General features: G+C 37.8%; 1 protein-coding gene across 1 annotated transcript in view; it reads right to left on the bottom strand.

Annotated features, from left to right (window-relative positions):
* Positions 1-25,334, bottom strand: part of Ahcy (adenosylhomocysteinase) — a 235,915-nt gene that overhangs the window by 135,582 nt on the left and 74,999 nt on the right. Inside the window, exons 2-3 of the mRNA XM_067145465.2 lie at positions 20,106-20,296; positions 98-250 (exon numbers count right to left, since the gene is read on the bottom strand). Of these exons, the coding sequence (XP_067001566.1) occupies positions 98-250; positions 20,106-20,296 (344 nt within the window). The remainder of the gene's footprint in view (positions 1-97; positions 251-20,105; positions 20,297-25,334) is intronic.

Below are 25,334 nucleotides of genomic sequence, written 5' to 3'. Positions count from 1 at the left end.
TGTTCATTACATATACGTATATCAGCAGAACATTAGTTCCACATGATCACTAGTATCAACTCTTGACTTTCTATTAATGGATCAAGGCAACACCTACCTCGTTGTTAGGAAACACAAGAGTCTGCTCAATACACCAGATGTATTCTTCATCAGTCTCTCCTTTCCAGGCATACACTGGCACTCCACGTTTAGCAATGGCCGCAGCAGCATGATCCTGTGTGCTGAATATATTGCAGCTTGACCATTGAACCTAGATAAATGACCACAAGATATGAGTCTCATGTTTTCAATATTGACAGATAAAATTGCTAATATAATAATTTACTGCTCATGTTATCCTCCTGTCCAATACTACAAGTATTTTACACTTAAAATGTACTTCTACGCATGTTTCAACCCTGATTGGGCCATCTTCAGTAGAAATTAATTGTAGATTATACCCCCCCCCTACCCTAAAGAACACCAGTCCACTGCACCGAATAAGCAACTCAGTTTGTACTAGAACACGCATAACAGTATGTCATCGACTGGGCAATGGGAGGTCAATTTGGTATTTAATTATTTAATAACATTCAGTCAACACATCTATGGCCAGTTTCTGGTACACCACAGTTACCTATGAGTTACCTAAATGTACTTGTAACTTTAACTCCTCTGTTAACTTTAATGAGTTTCCGGAAACTTAAATCCAGATTTATAAGCCCTGGTAATAAACAGTCCAGGTATCTTCATGTTTAGTATCTCTCATCCTCCAATAGATGTCTCTACGCAAAAGTTTTTAGGTTTATTTTGGTAATATCTAGTTACTTTTACTAGCAGAAGTTTTCTATAATGAAACTTTACACAGACATCTCAATCAATCTGATTCAGCATGTAATAATCTCTCATACAGTAATACGAATATATGTACGATCTAATAATGCAAAAATTAGATACATTTCCTCTTCTTTCTTATTCACAGTACGAAGACATAGTCTTAAATTTGACCGATCATTGCTGTCACTAAAATTATACAAATACACCGCAATTACCAAAGATCTCACTTTTCACTGATCCAGAACACAACAACAATAAACAATCATATAAATGAAAACGTGCAGCACACTTTGGAACCTATCATTCCGGCACTGAAGTTCTGCACTGATGGTGCGATATCCATTCGTCCTTGCTGCAAATGCTGACATGAAGTCCACTTGAGAATTTCAATCGAACATGGCGAGCTAACACTGACCCAGGGTGTGAAGTGTGTTGACACAGATAAGAACGTAACACAAACTACAGCTCCCTGCAAGATTTTTAATTAAAGAAGTCCACATGTTTCGGAGTCTATGAGACCTCAAGTCACCGGTTAAATGATATAACAACACTAAGAAAAAGCAATGAAAAATCTGTATTTATTATTCAGCAGCATACCTGCCAACTTTACAAAACCAAAAATCAGGAGATTTAGATATGAAAATCAGGAAATATCGGGAGGAATCAGGAGATACAATTCGTAAAAATGGCTTACTCTCCATGTCTTGCGCAATACAGGGGTTATAACACTTATTGTCTCAAAACCCGACTGTTGCTATACAAGGCTAGAAGGCTAAAAATTACACTCTCTATTCCCTCACAGAAAGTATGTGAGGGAGATGATTGGTCTTTGGTCTCTGATAAGTCTTCCGAAAATAGTGTGAACTCATGCTCCACACTTGTGAATCAGTCATGGAATTAGATGCCATTAATTCGTAGATTAATATATTGCATCATGCGGCCGCGTGATTATGCGAAGCGCAATGCTATTTTTGTCAAGTAATAAAATTAAATTCGCCAGAAATGTCTCCAAATGGCTCCTAAAATCTCTAGAAAAGTCACTAGTCGCTATCTTTGACATTCTGTCACGAAATTACTAAAAAAGACTCCAAATCTGGCAACTAGTCTCTAGAATCGACTAGACTGATTTGAACGAACATATAGCACGCGAGAACGAGAGATTGACAATCGATATACACATCACGATCAAGACCGATATACAGGTTTCATTAAACATCGCACATTCGCACATGTTTCTCGTTAATGAACGTCGATATTTCATTTGAAAGCGGCCAATCAGCGAAGGACTTCCGGCCACTTGCGTTCAAAGCTGAAATGGTGGGACTTGAAAACAAATTTTTGAAGTTCACCAAACATGAGCTAAAATCGGGAGAAACAGTAGAATAATCGGGAGGCGGGAAACAATGTCGAAAATCGAGAGTCTCCCGCCTAAATCGGGAAAGTTGGCAGGTATGCAGCAGGCTTATATTAAATGCACACCAGTACCTAAGATATTTATTACTTAGTTCAAGTGTAAATATTAATGGTAAATACCACATAATTTCAGATGGGGTGTTCACTAACTGTTGGTAGGACTCGTGATTCAAAGCCGGACGAAAGAGATCTTAACCTTATAGCTGCACTGAAAGATCAATTTAAGCCCGATGAAAATTAGTTTGATTCAAGTTCTGTTTTATTTGATGATTCATTTCCCGCGTTGGAAGATTATATCTACAGTAGAGGCGTCATGCTCCAAGGAGATTGTAACCAAAACAGCTGGGGCAGATGACACCATACAAGTGGAATCAGTGGCTAAAGGCAGTGATAACGAGGAAGTAAACGTACTGATCAAAATATTGTCGAATCCAGCACCCCCAGGCGCATTAAAACTACAATGAATGACTAAAAATATATTATAACCAGTTCATTATCACTTACTGATTTATACGAAGCTTATATAAGATCTTGTATGAAACAGTAATGGAGTGGCACCACATATCGGTATTTGTTAGAATCAGTTCTAACAAAGAGGTAACTAAAGCACTAGCTGCAGATAAGTGCGAAGAAGCCGATAACTGTTGTTTTGGAAACTCTTTTTTAAACGTATCACCATATTAAGCCACTGATAACTACGCATCTACAGATAACTCATTTCAAAAACCGATCACTAGAATTTCTTCTCTTTTCCTACAAATGAATTGGACTATTTACAGGCAATCCTAACACTGCAAAAATTGTTGCCATCTAAAGTTCCCTATTGGCAGCTTACTTTTATAAAAGACATTTGTTAGAAACTGTTTTTTCTCCTTAGCTGACATTCAGCTATACAAAACATCAAGAAATATCACTTAAGACAAGTGGATCACTAGTGCAAAAATAAAGAATTTTAACAATTACAATTTTTAACATCATGAACTCATGCAAAACAAGAACTATGCATTACATGTAGATCACATATTGTTTGATACCTTCCAGTGCCTCCAGGTCTTGTCCATGTATACAGTCGTTGTAGTGGTGTTTGAACCAAGTACTAGCAAGGACTACTGATTGGTGCAGAATTCAACCAGCCAACTTCCTCTTTCATTCCTTTTTCCCAATCTGAATTCTCCTACTGTATTACCTTCTCTTCTTTGGCCTGCCACTGCATTCCAGTCTTCCATCACAATTAGATTCTTGTCACCTTTTACATATTGTATTAAATCTTCTATCTCTTCATATATTCTTTCAATTTCCTCATCATCTGCTGAACTAGTAGGCATATGGACCTGCACTACTGTGGTGGGCATTAGTTTGGTGTCTATCTTGACAACAATAATCCTTTCACTATGCTGGCCATAGCAGCTTACCCGCTACCCTATTTCTAGAAAAATACCATCAACAATGCTTGCGGAGAATACTGAAAGTTAAATGGCAAGATCGTCAAACAAAGATTAGTATCCTTGAGGAAGCCAACACTATAAGCATGGAGGCAAAGATAGTTGGCATCAGCTACGTTGGGCTGGCCATATCGTCTGCATGCCAGATACACGCCTTCCAAAGAAAATCCTGTACTCCCAACTAAAGAACATGGAGTGTAATCTCAAAAGGTGTCATATTAATATGGTCAACTGGGAATCTACAGCTGAGGATAGGCCCAAATGGCATAGCATTTTATACAATGGAGTTGAACATCTAGAACAAGATAGGAGAAGATTAGAAACTGAGAGGATGAACCGCAGGAGAGAAGGAGCGAATGCGAGGGATGGTGTTCTTGCACAACCATCTGCTGCAACAACTAGTGTGTGCTGTCATTGCAATAAAATCCGTGCATCCAGAATCGGACTGTTCAGCCATCTGAGACAACACAATTAATACTTCCAAATGACATTGTATTTATTTACTATATATTTGTTGATGAATAAATGCCTATGATGATTTCTTATTCATTATTAAGCCAACTCCTGCATTTCTCACATTTGATTTTGTGTTAATAATTTTGTAGTCGCCTGACCAAAAATCCTGCTCTTTCTGCCAACATACTTCACATATCTACATCTAACTTTAGTCTATCCATTTCCCTTATCAGATTCTCTAACCTACCACAACGATTCAAACTTCTAACATTCTAACATTCCACGCTCCGTCTCGCAGAATGTCTGTAACATTTTTAAATTTGCTTTACGTCACATCAACACAGATATGTCTTATGGCGATGATAGGATAGAAAAGGCCTTGGATTGGGAAGGAAGCGGTCGTGGCCGTAATTAAGGTACACCCCAGCATTTGCTTGGTGTGAAAATGGGAAACCACGGAAAACCATCTTCAGGGCTGCCAGCAGTGGGGTTCGAACCCACTATCTGCCGGATGCAACCTTACAGCTGCGCGCCCCTAACTGCATGGCCAACTCGCCCGGTAATGTCAGTATCCATCTTCCTGATGATTGGCCTCTCTCGTGTAGTCCCCACCTGGAGACCCGATTGGGGGACTATTTTACCTCTGGAATATTTTACCCGGGAGGAAGCCATCATCAGTACATCATTCATACAGAGAGAGGTGCATGTCCTCGGGGAGCTTTTACGGCTGCAGTTTCCTGTTGCTTTCAGCCGTGTAACAGTGTTAACACAGCTAAGTCATGTTGAGTATTATTACAAGGCCATATCAGTCAATTGTCTAGACTGCCGCCCATGCAACTTCCGAAAGGCTGCTACCCCACTTTCGATGGACCATTTGTTAATCTGGTCTCTCGACTGATACCCATTTGAAGTGGCTGCACGTGCAGCTCGACTATCTGCTTCATTGGAACAAGTAAGCCTCCCTACCGTGGCAAGGTCACATGGGAGGGAGAATATTGATAACATAGGACAATGCTTAACTCAGATTTAGCAAAATTCCAAAGCTTAATTTTCTGTCTTATTAACCAAGTGCAGTTTTCAAACTTAAAAAAAAATCCCTGAAGGGGAACTTGCAAGCCTGAAATAAATAATGGGACTCTATTTTTAAAATTTCTTTGGGCTTAAAAGTGAACTGTATGTGATTAGTGGTAAACCCAATATGAAGAAACCAATGTTTTTGAGCTGCATCAATATCTGAAAGCAACGGGTCTTTCAACAGAGATCCCTGAAACATTCAAACCAAAAGCATTAATCATAACTATTCTTGCAATTAGTGCTTCAGAGTGAAGATAATTTTCCAGCTGGAGAGAAGAATAATAAAATATTTTCTTCACACAATCCAGCTTGAAGAAAGACTGTCATCCCTTGCTCTAATGAAAAATGGAGGCAAACTTCAACAAAGTAAATGCTTTGGCTCTACATTAGAAGATGACATTGATGCTTTTCCACAGAACTGGAACATCCAGCTAATTTACAAGAAGAGTAAAAATGTTGTTGATAAAATGTTATTTATGTTATCTGCGTGATCTTGACTCTTTAGACCGCTCTCCTGTGTACTTATTATTTGTTTGTAGCTCTAGTGAACTGGATAACATGCATGTATTGTTTATATAGCATTAGGAAAATATTAAAAAAACTAACTGTTTAAAGTATATATCATTCTTAGTGTTTGTGCTACATGCTACCTAACATTATGTTAGCCCTGTACTATGCATTACAGAGAAATCTGTATTGCCATTTTAGGCTTAGGTAACATTCTCAAGATTTTTTTTAAAGAATATTAGCTACATTACATACCCGTCTAAAAAGCAGGCTACACCACTGGAGTCGAAGGACTTTTTCCAGGTTTCAGCACTCCTTTCAAGATCGTGTATGCTTTCCCACAATTCCATAGTGATTTTCTCACATTGCCCATCTAAGAGGTAACATTAATTAACCTGTCAGTGCCATGCAGTGCTTATTATGCAGTGAGCATTGCTCGTGGTGGAGTAAGTAGCATGGTTCGCGTGGTACACGCATGTATTGTACTGTGATCTAGCAGTTACGATTGAAGCTGTTTATAATTCATTTCCTCTTGAAGCAGAAGGTTTGATCTTTCAAATGATATACCTTGATCATAGTGTTATCTTCACTGAAACTCGCATAATTCCAAGGAATATTTATCTCTGCCAGCAGGGATAACCACTGCATTTGTCTGCTATCTGGTGAATATTATGCACACTTCTTGCATTAAACCTTTCTTTCATCTCAGGGAAGAAATAGACCGTCAATATAATCATAAATTTTAGCTATTCATGGCTCTCTACAAACAGTTTTTTCCTCGACCTTTTTTCTTATCACCAGCTGTCTTGTGTTCCATCTGTCGTGAGCGGAGATGGCTTCTATAGCGAGTTCCTCTCATCGGCTGGCTGGCAGGCGCACCCAGCTTAATCTGCTCCCGCTGACTTATCACTTCTCACACAACGCAGTGACAGCATGGGAATGCCCGCACTTCGCAGTTGAGGTCCGTGCTTAGAAAGTGTATTAAGGGTTGATCTGTCGATCTAATTGTTCTCGAGTTGTGAAGTCTTACTTTGGGGTATAGTTCTCATTATGCCTCCACATGTGTACACAGTAGAGTAGAGGGTATTTATGTACAATAATTATGTGAAAGCATAGTCTTGTAGGGAAATCATTAGGCAATTTGTTACACAATTTCCAGTTGTATGCCCTCCACATAGACACACCACGTGGAAACTCTTATTAAACAAATTGAGAGGAACTGGTTCTTTACTAGATAAGAAGCGAAGTCTTAAGAAAACATGTACTTAACGAGGAAAAAGTAAATTAATCCCTGAGACGACTTGGACAAGAAGCCGGGGTTTCAAATAGCTCAGCATGGCGGGGTATGAAAATGATAAAATTAAATCGGAGTTTCTTAAGACGATACCAGAAATGTGTGGATGCAGGAGGAGAACATTTCCAACATCTCCTGTCATAAGGTCCAAGCATATTTTCTAAATTTCTAGTTACTTTCTTAATTCTTACTTTCTTAATTTTAATTGTTATCTCATGTCATGCATGGATAGTGAGGAAAATGCAGTCCTTGTCGCTATGTCATGGAGCGGGGAGTGATGAGTCAATGGGAGGCAGATAAACTGGGCACGCCTACCGGCCAACTGATTTAGAGAAACTCACTGTATAAGGAAGTGCAGGTTATCAAGCATGGAAACAAAGGATGTTTCAGAACAGTTCAGTGGTTCTGACGAAAGTTTGTTAGATTCAGATGGTGATTTCAGTGGTGTGAATGACATCGCTGTACACAAAGTCCTTGGTTTAGAATCGGATACCAGTGATATGGCGCAAAATGGCTTTGTTCAATAAATTTCCAATTTCTTTGCAATCATTTAAGAAAAGTCGCCCAGCTAAATGCAGATCAATAGTGATTGATTGATTGATTGATTGATTGACTGACTGACTGTGCACGTCACAGCTAACACATTTAGATGGCAGAACATTTCTAATTCCATGGGTCAAATAGAACAGTTCATAGAGAACCCAGGACCTCAGGATGAAGCAGTTGGGAAATAAGATGGTGTGAATATTTCTAAGATGTTCTTTGTGGATGTTATATCAATGTATTCACAACTGTAAGTTGCCTTCTAGTCAGACTGCAGCCTTTTCAATTGTAATTATTTATTTGCCAACTCATGGCTTATATTCAATGTTAATTAATTCACAAACAAGTATTGCTTCATAGTTTCAGGCTTTGATCTTTTCAACTGTAATTATTTAATTACCAACTTCTGGCTTATACTCAACAAATTATTTTGCAACTAAGTGTTGTTTCACAGTTTAAGACTTTGGTCTTCATATTTGAAATTACAGTATTTAATCGCTGCTCTGTGGCTTTAGCTCAAGATCTAGAAAAATCCCTTTTCTGAATCAATGCATAATAGATTTCTTTTTGAAATTAAAATATTAATAAACTGTTCACACACCTCAATAATATCAATACAGATATCAAGTTCACAATAGAATCTGAAACCAATATGGCCCTTAATTGTTTAGATTTAACTATCACTAGACTTCCATTTTCTTTTAAATACAAAATTTATAGGAAACCAACACACACAGCTACGACAATTAAGCAAGATTCCGTACACTCTCCTAGCCATAAAAGTGCCACCTATAATAGTTTAATACACCATGCCTTCAATGTACCCATGTCTAAATCAGAGTTTAATAAAGAACACAACACTATACGTAGTATTGCATTCCACAATGGTTATAGCCAAAGTTTTATAGAACGTATAATATAAAAGTTTAAACACCTACCCAGGTCTAATTTACAAAAAGAAACAACCAAGCCAAAAACTTATGCAACCTTTACGTTTAACTCTGACATTTTCCGAGTAAAAAAAAAAAAAAAAAAAAAAAAAAAAAAAAAAAAAAAAAAAAAAAAAAAAAAAAAGACAGAAACACCAAAATTTCCTTCAGGACTAACAACAGAAATCTTGACATTTTTCATAACTCTAACTTAGTCAATGTGTCCAACCCCTTTGATAGATCAGGCATTTACAGGTTTCACTGAAACGACTGCTCCAGTGTATACATTGGACAAACTGGGAGATATTTCAAAATTACATACGAGCATGTAAACGCTGTTAAATACAAGAGATTTTCAGCAATAGACCAGCAGATACAGGACTATAAACATGACTTTCATGGCATCAAGAATGATTTGGACATTACTGAAATAATGAACAAAGGTCTACTAGACCTCACGGAGCAATGTTTTATTTTATTGGATCAGTATTACAACCCCAACTACAATCTCAATGATTTGTCTGAAAAACCCACAATTTTATTTGATACGCTTATTTCAGTTATAAATAATTTTAAAATGCCTAAAGATCAACCGGTTCACAAAACAATATGTAACATGCTGGCCTACTACCCCCATCGGAATCCACGCCCTCCTGATCTACATTCTCCTGCTACCGCAGCCTCCTCTCCCCCTACCCAACATGCCTCGCCTAACAGCTGATGCTTGCGAGCTGTGTCTTGACACTCCGCATTGCAGATCCTCACTAACTCTACGCTTGTCAACTTGGTGCTTGAGGTGAGTTTCCTTCCTTACTATTCTTTTTACAAAGCACTTTCTCTGTCTCTGTTTTCATAATGTTAACATACAGTTCAAAAATACGTCTCTACTTTTAGGTCCGTATTGGTTCGAGATCGTTCTAAACTCATTCAAATCCACCTGAAAATTGAAATTTTCAAGATATCTCGTCAACCAACGCACGGCTTCAGCCCTACATTAATATGGGATCAACATTGAAATACAGAGCTAATACTTATAGCACTTCATCAAATTAAGCTGTTTTAGAGCAACTCTATTCTAACGGAAGAAAATCTGTACATTATAGATGGTTCTTAGATTACATATTATGAGGAACTGTTTCATGTTAAAAATGTTAATAATGGTAAGTTATTTTACCCACGTAAAGAGAACACTATTCAAGAAATCGGCTATTAGTTTAGCATTTTAGAAAAGTGCCTAATGACATGATTTTTTTAAAGGAATGCTCTTATTACTCTTTACGGCAAGTCGTATATACTTCATAGCTGTATGAGTTTTGCCCTACAAGAAAGATTTCATCAAAACTGGGTGTTACAATTAGTTTTATGATAGTTACAACAAATCGGTAACGCAAAGAGCTTTAAAAATGTATATAAATGTTTATGATGTGTCTATTATCCCAGAAGGATTAATCTAGTCTCTGTATTTTAATTACACAGATTTTATGTCACATACGTAATTGTAAAAATTTACAACTTAGCATAGAAGGTTCTGTTCATGTTCTTACACTGGTACAAGTATTTTATGCAGCTATTTAAAAAAGCCTTGCAACAATTTCCTAGGCCGTAGATGGCACAGGAAGATGCCGAAACCAGTCCCCAAATGACAGATTAATAAATATATGATATTCTAATAATTTCACTATTTTATTGTATTGAACAGGTGGAAACCTTTATCCTTTTCTGTAACTGTAAATATACTAGCCATGCGTCTTTGTGGGTGTGCTAGGTACCAACTGATGAGCCCAACCTAGCACACGGGGGCGAAATGCTGGCAACCAGTAATGAGTTAGCTGGAAAATTTATAATGTCCAATAACGGACCATTTATATTGGTATTAAGATATTTGCTGTAATCATGATCTTGATACAAAGAGGTTGTCATACAAAGAGTTTACATAACACATCTCTCTTTCCTTATTAGTAAATAAAGAGATTATAAATCAACAAATATATACAGTATATGATCAATTAAGAACATAAGTCTTGAAACCTGACTGGCGGTCTTTGACCTCGAGCGCTCGTTCTCTTTTTCGGGTTAGACACCTCCTGATTCGCAGTTTCTGATGTCCCTGTTGATTTTTAAGAGCTGAGGGCGAATGTGTATCTTCCTCTATGCTCTGTGGCATAATGTTGTTGATCACGTCTGATCATGTCTCACCTGCTCTAGGAATCTTCTGGTAACAAAATTTCCTTCTTGAGTTTGGACCACATAGGAAAGGGTTAACACAGATTTTCTAGCGACAGTTCCATATCGCCGCAGGTCCTGAATCTAGACCTTGTCTCAGTCTTGGAGAGGTAGAAGCGTTTGCGCCCCCTTCCTTTGATCAAAATATTGTTTGTTCCGCAGTTTTATTTTAAAGTCATTCTCTTATAATTGGTTAATCTTCTGCTGAGATACCTGTTGGAAAGTCATTGCCGATCGCAAAGTGGATCACAGCTTTCTACCATATATACTAAGATGGTATTGTTCAGCTCTGATCTAAGTTTCGTTCAGGACAAATATTTCAGGTTCCCTATGGAAATCAACATCTATATCATCTGATGGCCAAGCAGGCATCAAATTTGGTAATGGGACAAAGTGTCTCATAGTGCGTTGGCACTGCCGGTGGCTCCAAGTAGCCTACGCAGTGGCCTCCACGGTATGCACTAGCCACGCGTCTTGGTGGGTGTACTAAGTACCAACTGATGAGCCCAACTTAGCACACGGGGGTGAAATGCTGGCAACTAGGAATGAGTTAGCTGGAAAATTTATAATGTCCAATAACGGACCATTTATATTGGTATTCCAGAACAATGACGATTTTTCCCATTTAACATGTAGAATACTTGTGACAATTTATTTGCATTCATCATCATCTTCCTGTGCTTGTTTTACGAGGGCTATTTCTTTTCCAACTTCCAATCAGTCGTGAAATTAAAACTACAGTGGAAATCAGATGAAGTGTTGTGCAGATGTGTTACGCAGTGTCTGTAGTATGCCTACCGACCACGTCACATCGCGCATGTCAGTTCTGAGCATGCAGTGAGCATGTAAACATTCCTAGGACAATAGAGTCTCCCGCCAAGTGTGAAGTGCGTGCTGTCATTCGATTTCTTCATGCTGAGGGGTGCAATGCAATTTTTTTGAATTGCCTGATCCAGTCGCTAAACAAGATCATCGGTTGATACTCACTTCCTTGCTTGACCACCTGCATCATGAACGTCTATACATCCTGCTTCAAAGTTCCTGCACCATTGCCACCTTTGCTGTCACTCACAAAATAGTCACTGTACACGTTACTCATTTGTCGATGAATTTCGACTGCCATCCGCTAGCTTCGACAAAACATCTTATCATTAGCAACGCCTCCACAAGAAGTTCCATTTTTTTTTCTACTTTCAGATATATCAACCGTATACATTTTAACATATTTATTACGTTCACACTTCTGTTTTAAATAACTGACAGTGATTTTACCATCTTGGATTCATAATATGGGAATGGAAGAAACATCCCCCTTTGATGATTGTGCTTACACTCAAGGCCGTCACAGTCTTAATGATATATAACACAAGGATCCATTTTAGTTTTAAACTCTCAAATATTCATGTTTAACCACGTTTTAAACTTCAAAAACTGTTAATTTACTGTTTTTTTTCTTTTTTAAACACACTTTGGTGCAATATCATTGTTTTAGATGTTATTGTATAGTATTTTACGAAATCATTGTTCAACATTTTACCCTATAATTTATAAGATTGGAAAGACTCCATAGTATTATTTTTGAGATTGATATAGGCTGATGATGCCCGTAAAGGAGGGTGAAACATGTACCATTGACTTTTATGTATTATGTATAAATTTTAACCATATGAAATAGTGGATTATATTGTGTTGTATTAAACAGGTTGACTTATAAATATTGTAATAATATTTGAGACATACGTCAACTTCAATACGGAACCAAAATGAGAATAGTTACTTGTAACCAAACCAGTGATCAAACAAAGTGTTAACTTCATATGACTTTAAACTCTGCAGCGTAACTTCAATAAGATCAAAGAACTAAAGACATATACAAGCTAGACAAACCACCATATGTACAAAACAACAGAGCCATAGTCATTTTAAAATGATTTTATATCGAAGTGCAATATCATCATGTACCAAATTTTATTTAATATTCATCTATGGAGGTGTTACAGTGTGTTTTAAAGTTGTTTTTAGTTACTGTGTTTGCTGATTTGACTTGTTGGGATGATGGCACAAGGTTAGTGCTGAAACTAATACCTCATGTGAATGACATGTGACTGATTCACATTAATAAATGTCTGTGTATTGAATAGGAGGACCCCTATTAATTTCAATTATTGCAAGTTCCTAGTTTTCCCTAACTTACGGCCAAGTTTATTAGATAAATCGGTACCTAGAGTAGTGATGTCCTTGACAGTATCTACCTTAAACATTACTTCCTGTTCAGCAATTTTTATGAATAGCTTCCGACTTTTGAATTCAATTCCAGTACAGTAAATTCACTGAGGTAATCACTCTCTTCCTGTTGAGACTAGTTACCTTGTATCCCAAAGACTGACTTGTTTTTCTGCCTACAACATTTTATAAAATGACCTACTTTTCCGCAGTAATGACATACAGAGCACTAGCAGCAAGGTAGAACTTGTGACTGCTGTTATATCCACAATTAGGACAAGTATTCTGCCTGCAAACATTATTAAACAGGGGTTGCCATGATGAAGTTCCGGCGTGAACTATAGCATCATCATCATCATCAGAACTTTCTGTATCTGTAATAAATCACTGCTGTTGCTTAAAGCTGTTGCCAATTGTACAGCCTTATTAAGATCCAGAGAGTCTATCATTTGTAGTTTTTCCAAAAGAGCCTGATCTAAGACACCTATAACGAGTCTCGCAAATTTTCAAACTGACATTGGTCAGCTAACCTATAGAGATCAATAATGTAAGAATACATATGTTCCCGGTCCATCTGCCCTCTGGTGGAATTAAGCTGTTATATATATACTATTTGTCTTAAATCCAAGTAACTTTTCAAATCCCACCTTGACCTTGTCATATTTGCCACTATCTGCTTCATTCAAACTGAAGGACTTCACCAGATCTTCACCCTCCTCTCCCAACCAATATAATAGCATGTTCATTTGTTCCTCCACATCCTTGCACTTCAATCCAGACAAAACTTGAAAATGTTCAAACCTGAGGCCAATTTGATGTCTCTTTAAAGTTAAATATCTTACGAGGGGAGACTTGGTAACAACTCAGCTTTCATTTGATGAGTAATGGTATTTTCCATTTGACTGAATAGGCCAGACAGATCATAAACCATATCATTTGCAGAACACCCGACACCATGTAATGTTGAGTATCAGTTAAAGAACTATAGTCTTATAACCTAATTTTAATTGGTTCATTCCATACTACAAATAACCCGTCAACAATACTAAGATATTTGCCGTAATCGATACAAAGAGGCTGTCATTTAAAAAAGAGCTTACATAACACAACAGCAGTTAAGAATTTTTGGAAATGCTCGTTGTTCACTTTATTGAGTGGAATATTGGCTGATACGAATATTTCACACAGGTCTTTTGAGAAATCAGAAAGTTTTGTAAACGAAGATTTTACTGTATCAAACAAAACAGTCTACACGCTCTGTTGAGAAGACTCAATAAACACAGCTTCTAGTGCTTAGCAACAGCGCAGTGCTGTTTCACATTAAATCACTTCACCAGCGCTACCTTAAATTCAGCTGCTTCCCAAAAAATTAATTATTCCATCAGTACTGAAGCTTCCTCCTATTTTCTTAATTTTACACCTCCACTACACTACTTTAGGCATGATAGGGTTCAATGCATTACTACAAGTGTGAGCAGTTTGTTGAAATTAGTTGGTGGTAAAAGAGGAAGGGGGCTGTAACTGGACCTGTCAAGGATGAACTGGGCGAGAGATAACATTTCTTTGTTTGCTAATTGGACGTGACAATGATATATCTGCTGGAGTGACATCCTACTCAATGAAAATTAGGTCTTCTAAATCTACAGCCTGTCTGTTACCGGAAAAGAAAGAAAAATATATCTACTGGAGTACTGAAACTCAATGCAGATAACATTGTATAGTACTCGTCGCAAAAGGTTATACACTAGAAGACAAATATCGCTGCCCTATTCTCTTTCTCTTAATGGCTCATCACTGCCGCCAACTTGACTAGCTACATATGGAAATCACAAGACAAAAAACAATAACCTAACCTCAATGTAAGTATCAATAATGGAGGTTCCCTTACCCAAGTACATTATAATAAATAATCAATCAAGATATTCATAATTACGTCGGTTTTCAAGCTTAATGAGGAATTAAGGAAACATACACTCTCCCTCATCCTTACTTAATTTAATGTTATATATTTCTGCTTTTGTTTTAATATATGCATTACTATAACCGTACTCGTCGGTGTCCAATCACAATCAATCACTACTGATCTGCATTTAGGGCAGTCGCCCAGGTGGCAGATTCCCTAACTGTTGTTTTCCTAGCCTTTTCTTAAATGATGGCAAAGAAACTGGAAATGTATTGAACATTTCCCTTGGTAAGTTATTCCAATCCCTAACTCCCCTTCTTATAAACAAATATTTGCCCCAATTTGTCCTCTTGAATTCCAGCTTTATCTTCATATTGTGATCTTTCCTACTTTTAAAGACACCAATCAAACTTATTTGTCCACTGATGTCTTTTCATGCCATCTCTCCACTGACAGCTCGGAACGTACCATTTATGATGAAGATGTTGATTCCCATAGGGAACCTGAAATATTTGTTCCGAATGAGTATATTTATAATACCAAAAGAGTTGGACCATTATTAGACATTATAAATTTTACAGCTAACTCATTCCTGGTTGCCAGCGTTTCGCTCCAGTCTGTTAAGTCGGACTCAACAGTTTGTAAACAGCACACCTACCAAGACTGCACTGCCAGTGCCTCCAAGTAGCCTACGCAGTGGCCTCCATGGTATACATTAGCCATGTGTCTTGGTAGGTGTGCTATTTACCAACTGATGAACAGAACTTAGCACATTGGGGCGAAACGCTGGCAACCAGGAATGAGTTAGCTGAAAAATTTATAACGTCCAATAACGAACCAACTATTTTGGTATTATAACATACCACTTAGTCGAGCAGCTTATCTCCTTTCTCCCAAGTCTTCCCAGCCCAAACTTCGCAAAATTTTTGTAACGCTACTCTTTTGTTGGAAACCACCCAGAACAAATCGAGCTGCTTTTCTTTGGATTTATTCCAGTTCTTGAGGCAAGTAATCCTGGTGGGGGTCCCACTGGAATCATACTCTAGTTAGGGTCTTACCAGAGACTTATATGCCCCCTCCTTAACATCCTCACTACAACCCCTAAATACCCTCATAACCATGTGCAGAGATCTGTACCCTTTATTTACAATCATATTTATGTGATTACCTCAATGAAGATCTTTGCTTATATTAACACCTAGGTACTTACAATGATCCCTAAAAGGAACTTTCACCCCATCAACACAGTAAATAAAACTCCAAAGTTTTTCCTATTTGTGAAACCGACCTGCCTTTTAACCGCGTTTATCATTAGATCATTGCCTACTGTCCATCTCATAACATTATCGAGGTCATTTTGCAGTTGCTCAGAATCTTGTAACTTATTTATTACTCTGTCATCTGCAAACAGCCTTATCTCTGATTCCACTTCTTTACACAGGTCCAATAATATTGCCTGAAGGAATTCCCCTCTTAATTATTACAGGGACAGATAAAGCTTTGCCTACTCTAATCCTCCAAGTTCTATTTTCTAGAAATATAGCCCCCCAGTCAGTCACTTTTGTCTAGTCCAATTGCACTCATTTTTGCCAGTAGTCTTCTATGATCTACCATATCAAATGCCTTAGATAAGTCAATCATGATACAGACCATTTGACCTCCTGAATACAGGATATCTGCTATATCTTGCTGAACTACAGTGGAATAACCTTTCCCAAAACCCGAACTGCCTTCTATTAAACCAGTTATTAATTATGGAAACCTGTCTAATATAATCAGAAAGAATGCTTTCCGAAAGCTTACATGCAACTCAAATCCAAACCGACTGGCCGGGAAGTTTCGGCTTTATGTCTATCACCCATTCCTTTATACACATGGGCTACTGGAGCAACTCTCCATTTATTTGGTATAGCTCCTTCATGCAAACAATAATCGAATAAGTATTTCAGATATGGTATTATATCCCAAACCATTGACTTTAGTATATCCCCAGAAATCTCATCGATTCCAGCTACTTTTCTAGTTTTCAACTTTTGTATCTTACTGTAAATATCATTGTTATCATAGGTAAATTTTAATACTTCTTTAGTATTAGTTGCCTCTTCTATCTGGACATTATCCTTATAATAACCAACAATCTTAACATACTGCTGACTGAATACTTCTGCCTTTTGAAGATCCTCGCATACACACCACCCTTGTTCATTAATGATTCCTGGAATGTTCTTCTTGGAACCTGTTTCTGCCTTAAAGTACCTATACATTCTCTTCCATTGTTAACTAAAATTTGTATGACTGCCCATTATGCTTGCCATCATGTTATCCTTAGCTGACTTCTTTGCTAGATTCAATTTCCTAGCAAGTTCCTTCAATTTCTCCTTATTTCCACAGCCATTTCTAAGTCCATACTTTCCAACCTGCACCTCCTTCTTAGTCTCTTTACTTCTACGTTGTAAATATAGTGGATCTTTACCATTCCTTACCACCTTTAAAGGTATAAACCTATTTTCACACTCCTCAACAACTGCTTTAAACCCATCCCAGAGTCTGTTTACATTTTTATTTACCTTTCTCCACCGGCCATAGTTACTTTTTTGAAGACTCTCTCATGCCTGTTTTATCAGCCATATGGTACTGCCTAATAGTCCTAATTTTAATACCTTCCTTTCTTTCACATTTATTTTTAAATACGACAAAAACAGCTTTGTGATCACTAATACCATCTATTACTTCGGTTTCTCTATAGAACTCTACTGGTTTTACCAGCACCACATCCAGGATATTCTTGCCTCTAGTTGGTTCCATCACTTTTTAAATCAGCTGCCCTTCCCATATTAACTTATTTGCCATTTATTGGTCATGCTTCCTGTCGTTCGCTTTACCTTCCCAATTGACATTTGGTAAATTGAGATCACCACCTACTATCACATTCCTTTCCATATTGTTTCCAACATAGCTGATTATCTTATCAAATAATTCTGAATCAGCGCCAGCGCTACCCTCTCCCGGTCTGTACACTGCAAAGACATCAAGCTGCCCATTATGTTTAGAGGTAAGCTTTACACCTAGAATGTCATGTTCATCATCTTTAACTCTTTCATAGCTTACAAATTCTTCTTTCACCAGAATGAATACCCCCCCCCCCCCCTTCTACTATTCCTATCTTATCTCTACAATACACACTCCAGTTCCGTGAGAATCCATTATATCATTTCTCAGCCATGATTCGACTCCTATTACAATATCTGGTAAGTATATATATCTATAAAATTATTTCATTCGATTCCTTTCTTTACAATACTTCTACAGTTCAACACTAACAATTTTATGTCATCCCTACATGACTTCCAGTTCCCTGTACCCTTATCAACGCTCCCTGGGCCACCCCGTTTTCCTGAATGTACCTCCCTATAACCCTTCTAAATAAATTTCTTTAACGTATATATTCCACAGCAGTTTGAGTGAAGGCCATCTGAGCGCAGATCCTTATCTCCTACACACCCATTAGGATTTAGAAATCTTACACCCAGTTTCCCCACATACCCACTCCATAGTCTCATTTAAATCCCCAATCACCTTCCAGTCAGTATCCCTCCTACACAGTATTCCAATGATAACAATCTCCGCTTCCTTAAACTTCATCCGTGCTGCATTTACCAGATCCCACACTTCCCCAACTTTGTTGGTACTTATACATGCTTGTCTTACATTGTTAGTACCAATGTGAAACACAACCACCTTCTCCTTTCTCTCCTCCTTCTCTTCTACTTTCCTCAACAACTGCCTCAACTTAATTCCTGGATAACACTCTACCCTGTTTCCCTTTCCTCCACACACTTTCCCCACATGTCTAACAATGGAATCCCTCATAACCAGGGCCTCAACCCTACCCACCTCATTTGATCTCCTCTCCTCCTGGTCAGCGCTATCTTTCCTGACAGCTGCAGAAGCTACTTCCTGCTCCCTTTTCTCCTTCCCATGACCCTGTTCCACCTGTCTTTTCCTATCCACTACTCCACATTTCCCTTTCCTCCTACTTTAACGCTTCTCAGCAACAGTTCCTTTTCTTCATCTTCCCTCAGTTGTTCTACCTGGAGTGACTCGTACCGATTTCTCACAGACACCTGTCCTGAATTTTGATCCTGAATAGAGCCCTTAGCCTGCAGTCTCCTTCCCCTTAAAACATTAGACCATCTCTCTTCTACAATTCCCCCCTTTCCTTCCCATCCCTCTTTTACACCTACTGTATCCTGTACATTTTTTGAGAGAGGCCTACTTTCCTTCATGTCCTCTAAGAGAATCCTAATTATCTCCCTCAAACTCTCCAACTCCTCCCTCATATTCGTTAATGCCTGGCCACACCCACAGTTTGCCTTGTGTAAACAATTCACCTCCCTTCATGAACTTTGCTATTATTTATCGGACTGGAGAGAGAGCACGCTGTAATAATAATACATACAAGTAAATATATTACATGTACACATGCCGTAAGTCAATAATAATACACAAAGGCTAAGTCTGCAAACCGTACCAACGTTGTGACAGGACAAGGTTAGATTAAATTAGGATAATACAAAAATTTCCTTCCATTAGAACTGAACTGATCTTTATAGAGGAGGTAATGTTGCTTTCCTTTTTGGAGGAATTCTTCCAGACTTTTCTTGCTTCTTAGACATCCTAATCGAATTCTATACGTACATATTGGACGAAATAAGACTGTAATCAATAAAATGCTGTGTTCGTCATTTCACATCAACTACGTTATTAAATGCATTATTCGAACATGCCACAATTCTACTTATCTGGCATTAGCCAAACAGATTTACACTCCCACACCAAAAGAAAATATGCTTTACTTATACCCGCAACGTAACACCAATACAGCAGTGGCAATACGTACTTCTTGCAAATCACAAAATAAACCACGATTGTATAGTGCCAACATGCCAGATTAACAGTAACTGTAAGGCATCTCGGCAAGTAGGATCCCTAAGCTGTATGATTAGTGACACTGAATCGAACCAAACAGAAAATAGCTAGTGTACAGGCTTAGATACCAGGGAGTATAGCTTGTTAAAACGGTGCCTCAATTCAAACAAAAATGCTCAAAATATAACCAAAACAACAAAAATGGCTGAAATATGCATTTATATGCAACATAAGTTGCTTTAAACAGGGTTGAGACCCATCATTTACATTTATTTTTCATATTTTGAATAAAATAAGCTCAGTAAAGGAATATGACTACTTAACATACGAATCTTAGTGATGATTAATCTTACCTCAGCTCCCAACTCCAGTAATGTTTCAATTAAAACTGCAGTCTGAATTGTCATATGAAGACAACCGGCAATGCGTGCGCCCTTAAGTGGTTTGCGAGGTCCATATTTTTCACGAAGAGACATTAACCCAGGCATCTCATGTTCTGCCAGTGTAATTTCTTTACGGCCCCAATCTGCCAGACTTATGTCGGCTAGAGAGATAAAGAAACAGATTATACTGTATAACATACGCGAATATAAAGACACATAGAAACACAAAATATGATCAATACAGGGTATGACACAATAACTTTATTTTGTACTGATATTATAGATGAAAACATCTTCAATAATCTGAGAAGCTGTGAGGACTCTTTTGAAGAAGAGTCTCAGGAGGTAAGCTTTTAAATGCACATCTCTTTGAGAAATATGTACGAAGTCCTATGAATATTTCTCTCTTCTATTGCCAGCTAATTCTTGTTTACTAATACCTTTCAATCCCCACACAAGTCTTGTTCTCAGTTGAGGTGCTTCAATGTGTTGAAAACCTATCAGAGAGGAGCACACTGACACAGAGATGCCAAACCTTCACAGGTGGTCATCAGTAGTGTGAATCTCAGAAGAGACTGTGAGGAATGAAACATCTCAGTCAAATTATAATATGCAATTGCAAACAATACCAACATGTTGTTCTATTCTTACAAGTTAATAAACAAAAGAATTAGACACAAACATAACTAAGTTCTTTTTCTTGCAGCATATTTACAGACTTTGCTTCTTGTGAGAGAGTTGACATTTCAGGCAAATTATAATATGCAATTTTAAACATCAACAAGTTTTCCCCTTCCTATATGATAAAACCGAAAAAATTATACACAGTAAGTTACTTTTCTTGCAGGAACTTCACAACTGCTTCTTTTGCCTCACACAGATCCTCCTCAGAAAAACTGCTTTCAATAGCAGATCTCAGAGCATGATAAAATTTTTGTCTTTTCCACCAGGAGAGCACTAACAAGGAAACCCTTCCAACTGCAAGTCTCCAATCTCCCTGAGATTTGGTATGACAACTTCAGCAGGAATGTTTTATTCACCTACAGTATATTAAAATTAGATGCCCAGTCACATATTTAGCACCTGTTTTGGGGTGTCAAAATTTGCTCGTTCAAGCACCACATAGATGGGAGTTAGCGGCGGGAAGCAGGCAGAGGTGGGCCGGCATGCCAGTTCATGTGTCACGCTTTCAATCTTCCTCTCTCACGCACACATTACTTCCCCTACTCTGTCTGCTTCCCCCCGCTCACTCCTGTCTACATGGTACTTAAAGGAGCAAACTTTGACACCCCAAAACAGTTGCTAAATATACAATTGGGCATCTAATTTTGATATCGCTGAATAAAGAATTCCTACTGGAGTTGTCGTACCAAATCTCAATCAGATCACAGACTTACAGCTGGAAGGGCTTCCTTGTAAGTATCCTTGTACACATATTTGGTCAAAAGTCTACTACGATTCTTGTGAACAATACTGAATATTTGCTCAGTTGAAGCAATGCTGTGAGGTATCACTAAAAGGCAAACATCACTTGAGGATTGTTGCTAGAAGCATCTTTCAACTTCAAAATTTTAGCTCATGCTCCATCCATTATTTCCCAGTTTCAAATGACTTCATTTAATGGATCTGCTTGGTAGGAAGCAAATTTCACTTCCAGTTTGTCTTGGTCAGTGTTCTCCATTACGTTTTGAAACAATTCAACAAAAAAGCAACACTGAAGAAAGCAAAATAGTTGCTCTCAATGAAACGTTCAATATTTCTGCATGCTTCACCACAGAGTCCTGAAAAGGGGATTAGTCCAAAATGTGGGTGCATGCTCTAGTGAAGAAATTTCTTATCAATCTGAAGAACTGTCATGTCAATTTCAGATAAAACGCCAGCCTCACTTCTTCGCTTAACACGTTCAGTACCTGCTTCTGAGCGGGACACTTCAATGCCTGGACCAGCGATTTTCATGCCCGGCCCTCTTGATGTGCATCACTTAATACAATTTACAATTACTCCTAAACTATAAATGTTAGAAAAATGATACATTGTGCTTGCCTCTAGTAAATATTTAGGGTGTGATATCTGGTGTCAAAATATGTCTAATTTTATACAGCCTATCTGTATTTTCGGCATAATGATTACTGTCACCGAAGTGAAGAAATGAAAGAATATGAAGGAAGCATATTCAGAACATCGTATTAGAAAATATCGGAGTATGAAAAACAGGGTCTTCGGTCCAGTACATTTTTATATCAGGATTTTGGACTAATCGGTTTCCATGATTGCATGATCGAATTCTTTGTGAAAGGCCAGGGAACCGCACTTATCACTTGACTCGCGTATAGATTAGTCTGCTCACACACATACTGATAAAATTCGTCATTCATGAAAATACTCACGTAACTCAAAATATCCTACTTATTTTCTATTTGAATGTTTATACCTGAATTCTCTGTAAATGGTGGAACGGGTGGACAATAACTAGGATGATAATGTATCAGGCACTTCACTTTTCTCTATAGGCCTATCGGATTCGGGAATCAGAATTTCCTTGTCACTCTCACTTTCACTATCTGAGTCTATTTCAGGAATAAGTTCATCACCAGAATAATCATTGTGAACAATATATAATAATTAATCTTCCGTAAGAAACTTTGTTTTATAAGCCATTATACTACACTCGGTAAGAACGACACACACTGCATTGGAATCTCAAGTACTGTCTTGACGCGCGAGGAAGTGCTGAGATATTCCCGCTAAAACAGCCAAGATAAACATGAGCCCACTCAACACGAGGGTTATCTCAAAACGGTCAACCAACTTCCTGCTACAACCAGTAACGCTGACTAAGGTGTAAGAATGCATAGATGGGGAATATAAACAGCATTGCTTCGCGCGGAACATTAAACTGCTTACGCTGTCCATGGCCCGCAGCATAGGAGCAAGCTTAAACGTCTTATGCCGTCCACGGTCCGCAATGAGTTAATGTGCTTTCTTCTTGTAACTCCAGTTAAAAGATAGTCATCTTTCTCACAACTCCTGCTATTGAACTTTGTATCAGAAATGCATTTCAAACTTACTTTGAACTGCTTACCAATCTTTTCAGCTAAACCCCACCATTAACTCCATGAACAATCCATTCATGTATCTGGCCGCTTCATGTATGGAGATTCTACTTTCAACATGATGTGCTCTGTGAAAACTGGGAGTGTGTTCTTCAGAAGTAACAAGTCAAGTTTAGTGGCAATAATTTTTCAATGCTGGTTTCACGGCAAGAAATTTGCTATTGCTAGTTTCTAGGTTTGTTTTTAAGAGTATAATATTCTATTTATCTGTATTGTACACATCTCTCTCAATTTCTACTTTGTTTTATCTTGACTTTTATATTTATTCTGTTTTGTAAATGATTTGTTCCTTTCATAATATTACTCAATTTGTGCGGAGCTTAACTCGCACCATAAGCAAAATAAGTAAGACGAGAGCGCACAATTTCTTTGAGGCAGCCAGTGAATCGTATCATCTTATGCATTAAGGTCCCCCTGTGGGTTGGGGTGATAGAACAACACCCATGATATCCCCTGACAGCTATGAGACCCAAAACCCCGCACCTACTCATTCCTACTATAAAAGTAATTCAGTAGGAGTATGCGTTACCTATGTCAAAAAGCAAGGGCTGTTTTCCCACTAAAACATCATCAACCATTTTATCATATTTGTGGACTGGGAGACGGTCCACCTCCCGTGGCAAATTTCTTCTTATGCTCTAAAACAAGCTTCCTTTCTCTTTCTATCCATTTCCAAGCATTTCACAGCTCTTCCGCAGTTTGTTTTCAACTCCCAGAATTGTAGTTGAACTCTGCACAAACATTTTCACAGCCCTCCTTTTGGACTGTTTTGCTTGCTGTGTCATGCAATTTGTTTTCAACCTGTGGATATTTTAAAACTTGCATTAAACACTGTATTTCATATTATACAAATTTACTGCACTGGTTCACCAAGCGAGTTGGTCGTGTCCTTGTGTCGCCAAAAATCTTCCATGTGTTGGTGCCAGGGTGTCAAAAAAATTATGATTTTATTTTTAAAAATCAAAATTAATTATTTTATTTATATCATATTTTTATTCAATTTAACATTTTTACTAATATTATTTTCAGACTGGTCTACACTTCATTGTTTATTTGGTACATACTGTACCAGGATTGACCATACATCAAGTACTTCTTAAATACTATATGCCATAAAGAATTTATAAAGTATTAGCGAACGTATTTTTCAAGTGCTCACAAAACAAAGTCTTGCAGGAGAAAAGAGTCAGCTTGCACAACACTACTGTCATCATCACCTAGCCAGCGCTGTGTCAAGGACAGGTTGTGCCATACGGTCTCGAAACATCCATGAAATTTTTCTATATCCTAAACCAATTGAGGTATCGATTCAGAAACAATGGCATCTTATAGTGCACATTTCAAAAGTCTCCCTCATATTAATTTCTCCAAAATCGATCCAGGGATTACAGAGGTATTGAAGATTTGGTTATGTGAATGATGGTGATCCACGAAATATCACTGTAATATTTGTCACAAACGAAAGGTAATCATTGATTAACTCAAATAAAGTCTCAAATCCCAGGTTGATTAAGAAATACCGTCGTTACTAGCAAGAAATATGTATACGTATTTACTGGCTGTAAATAGGAGTCCATGGTGTTGCATTCCGCTGCTTGCGCCGTCTTTTGTTTCTTTCTTGAGTTTTGTTATCTTTGGCCATATGTCTTGCATTCCGCTGCTCACGCCGTCGTTTTTTTCTTCTTCTTCTTGAGGTCCAGGGCTGGCACCAATGAGCTCTCTTTCTAGCGAATGGGAGTGCGGGTATTTTGTTGAAAAATAGCATGATCCGTGGACCGATAAATCGTTTAATGAATCAGTTAATGCACATGAAGTGACAACCCACCAAATTACATCGAATGAGAAAAATCAATAAAACGACACCAAAGAACTTCAGTGAGCAAAGACATCACAGACGAGAGTGTTGGACTAACAAAACACTTACGGAAGCGCTGCGATGTAGCAGAAATAGTTGTTGTAAGGCAGTAAAGTATGTATTCTCTAAAATAAAATATTTTGTATTATTTCTTAATTAACCTGGAATTTGAGACTTTATTTGAGTAAAAGCAATTACTATCTTCCATTTGTGACAAATATTACAGTGATA

Source organism: Anabrus simplex, chromosome 4 (genome assembly GCF_040414725.1).
Source record: "Anabrus simplex isolate iqAnaSimp1 chromosome 4, ASM4041472v1, whole genome shotgun sequence".
In the NCBI taxonomy this organism is placed as follows: Eukaryota; Metazoa; Arthropoda; class Insecta; order Orthoptera; family Tettigoniidae; genus Anabrus; species Anabrus simplex.
Note: the sequence above shows the minus strand (reverse complement) of the source record. Positions and strands in the feature narration are given on the sequence as shown.